Source organism: Misgurnus anguillicaudatus, chromosome 7 (genome assembly GCF_027580225.2).
Source record: "Misgurnus anguillicaudatus chromosome 7, ASM2758022v2, whole genome shotgun sequence".
NCBI lineage: Eukaryota > Metazoa > Chordata > Actinopteri > Cypriniformes > Cobitidae > Misgurnus > Misgurnus anguillicaudatus.
The window spans coordinates 5204368-5215602 of NC_073343.2; the positions used below are offsets into that span (position 1 = coordinate 5204368).

The 11235-nt window shown below is 35.9% G+C and overlaps 1 protein-coding gene across 1 annotated transcript; it reads right to left on the reverse strand.

The window, feature by feature from the left end:
* Window positions 1-4441: 4441 nt before the first annotated feature.
* On the reverse strand, window positions 4442-6664 carry gsc (goosecoid). Its single transcript, XM_055173289.2, has 3 exons — window positions 6049-6664; window positions 5586-5845; window positions 4442-4994 (listed from the first exon to the last, which is right to left on the reverse strand). Exons 1-3 carry the CDS (start codon window positions 6359-6361, stop codon window positions 4845-4847), a joined length of 723 nt encoding a protein of 240 aa, XP_055029264.2. The 5' UTR covers window positions 6362-6664; the 3' UTR covers window positions 4442-4844.
* Window positions 6665-11235: the final 4571 nt, after the last annotated feature.

The window sequence follows — 11235 nt, forward strand, 5'->3', positions numbered from 1 at the left end:
TACTTTTGATAGATAACATATTGCTTCACTCGGGCTGTCCGTCGGAAAAGCACATGGGGCTTGAGAAGTTAGCAAATGCTTACAGAGCAGTTCATTTGTCACTGTAATGTAAATCTGTCATTGTGATTTATTGATAATTCATTTGTTGTGAAAATGCTTTGCTCTAAATCTTTGTTTGCTCTTCATCTATCAGAGTGTCGTACATCATCGTGCCTTTGGGTTTTCGACTAAATTCATGTTTCCTCATGTTATTTCAAACAGTTTTTGATACGCTTGTTTAAATTCTTTGCGGCCTCAAAACTAAATATAGAAAATTATATACCCTTTGTATTCAAGGCGCATATTCTTATGTTTTATTATATACAGAAATCGTCGTCTGAAGCTGCCATTATTTCTGAGACGTAAAACGATACGCACTATGTCATTTTCAGGCCGGAAAGAACGACTCGAGGAAATCATTTCTTCAGTATGTTAGTGTTTTGAGACAGACCTAAATGATACGATATCCCAAACAGCATGTTTGATTTTTCCTTATTTTATTTCTTCATGTCATGGAAATTGGATTGGACTTTTTAAGCCCATGCACTGATTCTCATTTTCACATATCATTCATCATCCACAATATGAGCTGCCTGTGTTGTTGATATGACAAATCATTTAGATGCATCTCTTATAAATGCATGTGATGTTCTCTGTCAAGCAAAAGCAAAGCACATTCTGTCATTAATTCCCACGTTGTTTTATTTACTTTCAGCCCTGACCAAATAGGCGAAGGGCGCATTATGAGGTCACAACACAAGGACTTTCCTGTTGGGTCACTGCAACAGCCTGTCATTTGCGGTGTGCTTTTGAGGGAGTGAATCGCCCTAAAGGTTGCGGAATAACACGAATTCTAATCCGGGCGTTCCTGCGAACGCATAAGGTCTTGAACTATCTGTCTCTCTAGAGAGCGTAGTGCTCCGAACCTGCCCTGCGCCTGTTCAGCGTGTTCGCTGCAATTCCCAGGAGCCGTTTTTGAACGGGGGCCAAAAGTTCTAGTGTGGGTCAAATGTGCACACTCCCCCTCCTGTTAACCCACAGGCGGGTGCCCTGCTCACCCCATACCCACTCCTCTCCAGAGTAAAGGACTGAGGTTAGCCCACACTGCTAATCAGCACTGAAACCAGGGCAGTGTCGTATGATGGGCCCTTCCTGATTTCCAAGCAAGCGAGCGTGGTTCCCCAGAGCACGCCCCACAAATGAATGTACAGTGAGTGCATGAGCACAGAAAACACACACACACATACTCCTTAGATACAGCTTATTCGTATTGCTCGTGTTTGTTTGGTTTGGCAAGAAGCGTTAGAGTGAAAACGTTATGCCTTTTCTAAAGAGCCAGACCTTAAAGGCCCAGAGAACATAAAGATGTGATCTGAGGCTTGTAAAATTGGGGGAAAGTTGGCTTAGTGTATGATTACCTGATTTACCTTGGAGAGATAAGTGTCTGCTGCAAGTTGCCGGTCTTGACCCGGGGTCCCCTGCTTTTCAGCGACCGTGCGGTTTCGGAGAGTGGAGACGCTAACCGAAGGCAGTTGGTAGCTAGCGTGCTGGAATGAATGTGGTGACAGGCTCGGTAATTACGCACACTGCGGGAGAATGAAGGGCCGCAATTGCTAAAGCCTGCTCAGGTGCTAAATTCACTCCATAGGAAAAAATGCACGTTGCTTCTTTAACTTGTCATTTTTTAAAACATGGCTGCATGATGTTGCATTGTAGGAGGAATTTGTTGCAGAGAAAAAATATGTCCGTAACCACATGTCATCCCACTAAAATATGGTAATGATACAGGGAAATGTTTATGGCATTAAAAATATGTATTATTTGTAGTTTCAGAGTTTTTCCTGTGTTAGGAGACTATTTTATACACTTTTCGAAATGCACCACAGAGATGGCCAACACCCTTTTCTATCTTTAGTTGGGGGAATCCACCCAGAAACTGTCACTCTTGTGGACACGACTTTTTAAAAAGGGAGACCACATTAATACATAAATCTGAAAAGTCGATCATATCTGATATTTTCTATAGCTTTTACATTATGTGATAACACTATGTGGAGATAAAGCACAAATTTATGCTTTTTAAGGGGGCAAAATGCAGCATTTCTTAAAAAGCAACCATGGGATTTAAGATTTATCTACTCCTGGACTTAACTCACTGCATAATTTTTCTTGGACTCCACCTATGTTTTTCCAAGTGCTGGGAACTATGCATTAAAAGGTCAAAGAAATAATGCTTTTTTAAAGTTTGTATTAAATTTTTGAAATACTAAATTACAGCCTGAAAAGGGGGGAAAGCAAAGCAGAGATTAATGGCCTCGGTCCTGTGCTTTGTATATCTCACTGGCACTAGGAGAAGAAACACTTTATAAATCACATTAGACATGTGAAGGATTATTAGTGCAACATGCTTTGTTTTCTTGGTTTGTGTGATTGCCAAATCTGTAAATTCCTACTCTGCCCTCCTTTAATCTGCCACCAACAAGGTTTAGTGTTATTATTTATCTTGTGTGATTTTTAGCATGCAGTGTTATTTTTAAAATGAGGAGGAGGAGGAAAAGGCAGACCGCGAATAAAAATTGCTCCAATAACTTTACTGTGAAAAAAATCACAAGTTGTTAAATTATATATAAAAATACTAATGTTTTGATGGATGGGGTGTTTAGTAAATTTAATGACCATCTGTCCTAACCCGCTTCATGTTGGGTAAACATGCTGCGCTTGGTCAATATACCATATTCATGGACTGGTCATGGATATTTGTGTTTGATGATTAATAGCCCAAATGCATATAAGCACATAAGCACAAATAAATATTCAGAGTCCACACAGTTGCAGCTCAGACATAAGACCTGTGTTTCATCAAGAGCTGTCTTCCAAATTGTCAATTTAATCCAAAAATGTTCTTAAAGGCTAGACACTGGCAACCAGTCAGTGGCACAAATCACATTTAAGTAGCATACCTATAGAGGCTGTAATCTCTTAAATAAAAATGCAGCGTCTCTGTAAACACACGCGCAGATGAAAACACACAGAATTGTTGTATTAGTTCATTTCTCACACCCTCATGTGGCCTATTAGCAAAAGATGAAACAGGTTAATGAATTTGGTCCATCTTCTGTAAATCAGAAGGTGGTCTGGGTATTAGAGGTAAGCCTGTACATTTTAATGCAGTAACTACAAAATAAATAAAAATGTTATATTTCAACCTTGGTCGTTTGGATGTCTTAAAATGTATACACGGATGTAACTCACGAAACACCGCAAACCTGTTTTTTTTTCGTGGGATCAAACTGGGAGCTTATCAGCTACTGAAGAAACAAACATCTGATATCGCTACCCACGACCATACACACAAACATTATCAAAAATATGTTAAAAAATAAATAAATAAATAAATAAATAAAAAGGTCGACCAGCCGTTTTGCGTATAAACAAAAATATAAATATATATATAAATATAACCAATCATCCAGTAATTCTAATAAAGTTTAAACATTCGTATTTGTACTTAATATAAAATAATAGTGCTAATACTCAGCACTAAAAATAATACCAAGAAATGATGTTGGTTAAATTTAAATTAATTCCTTCATCCTTTAATTTCAGATTCACTTAAATTTATTGTAATTTTAGCGTGTAAAACCAGGGACTATGATAATACGAAAATATATCTACGTGCCACATTATTTTTCTCAGATATATATATATTTTTTACATAATCATATGCTTTAGATTTAGACGTGCTTTAGACGTACGCTAATTTAAAATATTTAGCATATAGCCTAAATTAATTAAATAACTAGTAAGGAAACAAATACGATTTAGTCTTAGTTTAAGACGGCGGATAAAAATGTGAAAAGTGATTAAATTCTGAGCTGATGTGGTAAGATGTATATAATTAGGATAATCTTCAATGCTTTAAATGTTTTTGAAATTAAATAGCCTACATTCTATAAGCAAATGGTTTACATAACAACAGGTGGTTGTCGCACACCAACACATGCTTATTTTCTGAATATTTTGAAATTATTCGATCATGTTAGATAAATCCACACTAATGATCTTTTAAAACAATTTTTAAAAATGACATTTAAAACATTTTAAAGAGATAAAAGAAGACCAATTCTACATAAACTTTTTTGCAAGCACTGTGCTCTCAACAGAACGCATTACTAATTTATCTCAATGATAAAAACAGTTTCTACCTTTTAAATAAATTCCTTGACCTGTATTTAAATATTGAACATTTAATATTGCTAAATTACAATTTAGGTCTAACTTTCAAATAAATTCCAAACATTGTTGTTAATTGTGATAATGGATCTTCAATGCTATAAAAATGTGCCCATTTAATATTCACTGCATTTAAAAAATAAACATGCCAAATCCAAAAAATGTTTTTAGATAATATTTTAATACTTGCTCGTGTTCTTTTTAGATTTCAGGCGACATTAAACGTTGATTTCATCAATGTCAAAATATTAACGTCCTGCCATCGTACATGTCTGCAGTTACAGCCCATTTCATAACATCTTATTTGGGTATATCTCATTACGACAAGACTTTAACTAAAACGTTTTCAATATATACCAGATAATATTAATATGGCCAGAATCCATGATATTTTTGTCTGTGTAAATTTAAATTAATATAAATAACAATATCAATGTTAAAAGTAACATTTACTATACATCTGTGCAACGGCATGACAACACATTTTACTCCTACTCACATGGTACTTTACAATATTTACATAAAGTCCGAATTGTATTTGTGCAAGATTTTTAGGTCTCGTCGTCTGTATATCAGCTGTCTGATTCCACGTCGCTTTTGCACTCCTCGATTTTCTCTGTGGGTGTTTTCGTGGATTTGTTCCACTTCTGTGAGTTTTCTGATTCTTCTGACGACGACCTTTTCTGTCTTCTCCATTTTGCTCGTCTGTTTTTGAACCAAACCTAAAAATATTTTTAAAAAATGCATCAAATCAATGATATGAATAGACTTTCCTCATGCACATTACTCCTTATTTCCTGACACATGAATGCTTGAGTTGATTTAATGCTCAAAATTATGTGGCCTATTAACTATGTGACGCATATAAACATACGCAATGTTCTGTTTCTATCGGTCCTCTAAAATGTCAATTGGTTCTCATAAATTTACATTAACTAAATGAATTCGGTAATTTATAAAAAAAAATGTAAAAATAAAAGTAAACAATAAAGTTTACACTTTTTGTGCAGTTTAAATGTCAGAAAGTTATAACAATAGTTATTATAATAACAAAAATAGCAATGCGCAAATTCAAGCATCTCCACAAAATATATGTGGTATACATTAAGTACGCACTAACGCGTGGTTTATTAATCTCACACATATATTTTGAATGTGTTGACATTGCGTTAGCATTGCATAGGTCATAGGTTTGAATCCCAGGGAACACACATACTGATGAGACGTATACTCAAATGTCGCTTTAGATAAAAGTGTCTGCCAAATGCCTAACATTTAAATCTAATAAATAACCTATACTGAATTTTACTCACCTCCACTTTCTCTTCACGTAGATGCACCTTCCGTGCCAATTGTTCTCTGGTGCCAACGTCGGGGTATTTGGTTTCTTGGAAAAGGTTCTCCAGTGCCTCCAGTTGCTCATCTGTAAAGATGGTTCGGTGTCGTCTTTTGCGCCGACAGTGTAACTGGTTAAGTAGCTGCAGTTCGGTTCTGGACAATGTGCCCACGTTCATGTACGACATCATTTGATGTGGGACCGGAGAAATAAGCACTGATCCGGTGCCGTCGTAGCCTTAAGATACAATAGAAAAGTTTTGAGTAAACTGCAGTCAGTCTAATGCTCATATAATTAATGCTAATATATTACTTATTGTGGTATATTTATTATGAAATACTTTGGACTTTAAAATAATCTTAAACTTTTACTGGAAGATTCTTAAAAAATGTTTATACACAATACTAAAATATTATAAATAAATAAATAAATGAAAATACCTGGAATGCATGGGCATTGCTGCGAACCAAGGGTTGGTATTGCGCCACAGCACGCTGGCCCAGTCGGCCCCTGGACATGAAGTTGTCCATAATAGTAGTTGTTATAGCCTATCCTTGTTCCAGTCACCGATTGTAAATTAGGAGCCGGAGGTCCCGTGTGAGAATAGAGTCCATTAAAATCACCAGCTGCTGTGTACAAGGATTCCGTCAAATTGGAGAACACGACCGGAGCATTCCGATGGAGCAGAACCGAGTCCTTGCAGCTGGGTCTCCCTGCCAAGATGCTGTCGATACTAAACATCCCAGCGGGCATCACAAACTTGAAGACGTTTGAGAGTGTGTGTCAAAAGTACTAAAATATTCTTGTAGTCCTTTTAAGATCACGTTTCCCTTACAGAAGTAAAAAAAGGCGAATTGTTAAGTTTTTCTTCTTTTGCAATGTACTTACATCGAGAGAGCGCAACAGCTTTGGTAACTCGTTTGTGGCTCAGCTGAACTCGTGCTCTGTTTTATACCCAGCTGACGTCACTGGAGGATTTGTGAATGACTTCTCCAATAAGAGATTGGCTGAGTTTAGGGTTAGCACACAATGGCGTGAAAACCACCGACCTGTGTATTGAGAATTAATTTGATTAAGTTAATCCGTGCTATTTGCTTATTTTTATAAAACAAATTATGTAGTTCCTATTTAGTCACATTCTGCACTATTTTTAAAACGCGTAAAACAATTCTATTAACGAACGCAGCTGTAAACCTGATTGTAAATTATTACCTATTTCTATATCCTATTAGTAGGTGTAATATTTTTAGCTTTTAATATGTTAAACAGTTTTGTGCGTGTCTTTATGCTCGTGTGGTCGACTTCTCAAACTACTTTTCAAAACTCAGATCCTGAGTCAGAGCAGGTGAGCTTCATTTTATTTCCTATTTAAAATTTATAGCCGCAGGCTCTCAAATCACCAGGCACACCATCAAATAATTTCTTTTATAAAAGCTATGCAATATATTTTCTATTTTGCGTCTCTTGTAAATGAGGCACAAAGTAATAACGTGCAAAACCTCTCCACTGATGTCCACGGATTCCGCTGCATTATAAAGGACTATATCTCAAATTGCCTAATAGTGCATGTTATTTGCAAAACTGTCGGTCTGACACGATTGTCCGCGGGAGATAATGCTGAGCAGATTAGCGTGTTTACTCCATCACGAGCGCATTCACGGTAGGGAGGAAATCGCGCGTGTTAACTTAAAACACCTCCAATAAGCACGCGCTCAATGAACATATGACCCTCGCTGTGATAAGATAACGACCATTATCGACCCTATTCTTCAGCTCTAAAACATACTTATTGCAATTACGGCGGTTGATCAAATGAAATTTGCATGTGGAAAGATGCTGCTCAGTGACATTGGCTATTCAATTTATCACCAATGTCGCACATTTGTAATGTTTGAATGTATATTGGAAAACCAGAGGATATCCAGGTAGTCCGTGGCATGACATGGAGTTGATTATATTTAATATATGAATAGCACAGGCCTAAAAGTGATATTGTGTTTGCACACTGTAGCCACCGTAAAAAATATATATATATAATTAAATGGAATATTACAAAACACTATCATTAAACATTAACTAATTTTGTAAATATAGGTTGTTATTATTTCGATGGCGAGCACCCAAAAATTATAACACTAAATAAATAAGTAAAACGGTATATTAAAACATGTTACAATTGTTCATTGACATGCCACAGAGTGATATATTGTATAATAAAACAATTTTAGAAAAAGAAAATAAAACGATGGACTTTTAAAATCTCTGGGAAAGGATATCACAAAGCACACGGAATAAATGATGCTTAAAGACAAGGCCATTTACGCGTGGAAGTTTGCTTTATTAAGGGCGACAATGACTTCCAAATGGGTCCCTATTGTTTCGATAACTGCATGTTTATCACATAATAAACACGGGAACAAAGTGCTTAAAAATAAAAGTATGCGGAAATTATTTTAACTTTGAAGCAAAATCCAAAATAACTTACAAAAGGGGATGATTATAGAAAGATGGTTTATAGTAAAAAAAATATATATATAGTCTATAAAAATTCTGTCTTTTTTTTAAAGGAACGAGTTTGAATTAACTTCAAAAATTAGCATCAAACATTGCCATGGATTATGGAGACTAATAATACGAGCTACGGGTAAGGCAAACCAAACAGTCTAATGCCAAAATGGGCCGTAGAAATGTATGCTTTTTCATTGCTTTATTTTAATACTAAAAGCGTGACACTGTATAACTTCCAGCATAATTTTGACACACTGATTGGCCCTTAGCCATTAGATATGTAAACGCTTTAGCCTATTATGCCTGAATGACAGGATACTTGCGTTTTTGGGCACTCTGTAATTTAAAAGAGCACCTATAGCATTATTTCCTCTTTTTGTACACGTATCCAACTTTCAATGTGCGGTGAAAAGAGGTAGTAAAAGGGGTCGGAAAAATGAGATGGCCATTTGAAATTAAAAGCCGCCAAAGAGGTGTAAAGCCACCACTTACAATCTGAATAGCTGACATCAATCACCGTGCGTAAATGGCGGCTCTGTCGACAGGCCTAGACAGCCCCCTTCAATAGAGGGTCCACACACCGGCATCTTCACGCCACAACATATATTTCAGGTCCTTGATCTCTAAAATCTATCTTAATGCAACAAATCAAAAGGGACTTTGTAATGTAACCACATTTAACTAGCATAAACAAACCTCGGAGTAAGACAGGCTGTCAAAGACTGGAGATAGCCTGAAGCCCAATTCTCCCTTTCATTTTATACATGTCATGGTGTTTTGACGTTTATGAGAGAATGAATGCTAGAGAAAATATCTGTGTGAATGAATGAACGTCAAGACAGACAGATAGATATGTGGACCTCCATGTGTTTTGTATGTTTGCGTGTGTTGGGTTTGGAGTGCCAGACAGAGGAAGAGGCACGAGCAGTGCCAGACAGCAGTATCTGTGTTTATTTCCTGTGTATTTCAGAAGGGATGGAGAGAAAATGGGGAATCTGGCACTGGATTAAAATAGGACTCTTTACATTGAATCCATCATTTCACACTGGTGCCGGCAAGTAATCCATATTTATTGTTCGTGTCACGCCAGTCATATAATGGGTGCCTGTTTTACAGTATGTCTTTTGTAAGACCCCCTGAGTTGAATTCTGTAGTGCTGAAACACAGGCATCCAAAACTGGTGCAATAGTTCAGCAGCTGCCTTGAGCCTGTGACTGTTGACCACGGCATGTCGACAAACGCAAGGCCTGTCACAAAAATTATCCTTTCGATGTAAGAAAACACAACTCCTGTCCACATACAGGCAGAGACGCTTAGCTGTGAGGTTATTTACTAAACAGGGTTTTGATCATAATCATATAAAAAATATAACTCCATTATGTGTACTACACTGTAAAAAAATTCAAATCAACATATATTTTTATGCTACTTTAACTTAACAATTTAAGTTCAACAATTTGTTTTTATAATTTATGTCAATAGTAGGTTGAATTTATTTGCAAAACCAAGTTGTTTTAACTTCATGCTGCAGTGTACTTTACGTTTAGTGTGTAGTAAGTACTGTAACAAGTCAACAGATTTTTATTTATTGGACTTATTTAATTGAAATAACACGCTGTAAAAATACTTTGCTACCTTAAAATTTTTTGTTGAATCAACTCAGATTTACAAATCATGTCAACAGAGATGAGTTGTCACAACTTATAAAATATAGTTGAGAAAAGTCAACGTAATTTTATAAGTTATAACAACTCACCTGTAGTTATAACAACTCATCTCTAGTCAAGATAAATAATAGTAAGTTGAAATGACTTGTAAATCCGAGTTGATTCAACAAAAATTTTTAAGGCAGCAACGTACCTTCCACAGTGCACTAAAATACACTGTAACAGTTTTAAAACAGCTCTTATTTCTTTGCCAGCTTAAATAACAGAATCAGTTCTTGGTATCATATTAGTTAAATCCTGTTTTATTTTCTCATTCATGAGAAATAAATGATAAAATTAAAATTTATTAATTGAAAGCACTTGTTGTTGAGTTGCAAATGTTATTAGATGTCTACCACAAAATGTTTAAATGTAATGCTTGTGGCCCTTAGGTGTTAATTGTTATATTTTACAAAAAGAAAAAACAAAGCTCTTATTAAAACTCATTTAATACTTAAATACACATCATGAAATACTTTAACAATTAAAGTAAAATTATAAAGCATATTCATCTTTTTGATTTAAATTTATCATACTGATTTTTAGAAACTGATCACTAAGATGTGTGTTAAAATTTTTGTCAAAATATTTTCTTTGATTTGGTTATTTCTTTCACTCGGGTTTAAAAATATTGTTGCTGCTTAAATAGGGCCTCAGTTATTTCCTATTTAAAGTGTCTTGTTAATTTCTCCCATTTACGCAATTTCCCAAAGAATTTGTGCAGAGAACCTGTCATTTTGCATAAAAGAACCTCTCTGTGTAAGGCCTTATTAATCATAATTTCAAGTGTGAAACTATCAACCAGTCTTAGTAATTACTGATTAAAAGCAGCTGGTCCACAGGCCGTACCGCTCTGAGACAGGAGTGTATGCAGCGACCTGTTATCTAACCGTGCGTTAGGATGAGAATCAGGGACACATTTACACATCTTAGAATCAAACATCTCACTTTGCACTCCCTCTCCTGTCAGACGGCCATTGTAAAGAGCTACTTTACCCATGCAGGAATCACAAGAATTTCAAATGGCTGCCGAGGGACATGACAGTATCATAATGCAACCTAGAATCAATCCATCAAAACATCAGAAGAGCGAATGACACAAATGAATTGAATGCTGCATATTAGTGCGTTAACTCAGGCTTCTTAATGTCCCGTGACACTTTAATTTCTTTTAATTTTTTTATATTTTCAAGGATTCAAAGGCACGTTAAAGCTTTAAGTGGTATTTACTCCTGTGATATAGCTTGTTACTCTGATTTTGCACTGTAGATATTATAGGCCTACAGGTATTTGATGTTTACATTAGTCCTTATAAAGGGACAATACCATGGACAGCAACAATGAGGTGTCTCTAAAATGCTTACCATTAGAGGGCACAGGTGTGCAAAGAACATATTGCAAACACAGATGCTT

Coding starts and splice junctions, on each gene's coding strand:
- gsc (XM_055173289.2), bottom strand. CDS start 6,361: ATGCCCGCTGGGATGTTTAGTATCGACAGCATCTTGGCAGGGAGACCC. Junction 5,846..6,048: donor GCAATGCCCATGCATTCCAG/GTATTTTCATTT, acceptor TTGTATCTTAAG/GCTACGACGGCACCGGATCA. Junction 4,995..5,585: donor TACGTGAAGAGAAAGTGGAG/GTGAGTAAAATT, acceptor AAATATTTTTAG/GTTTGGTTCAAAAACAGACG.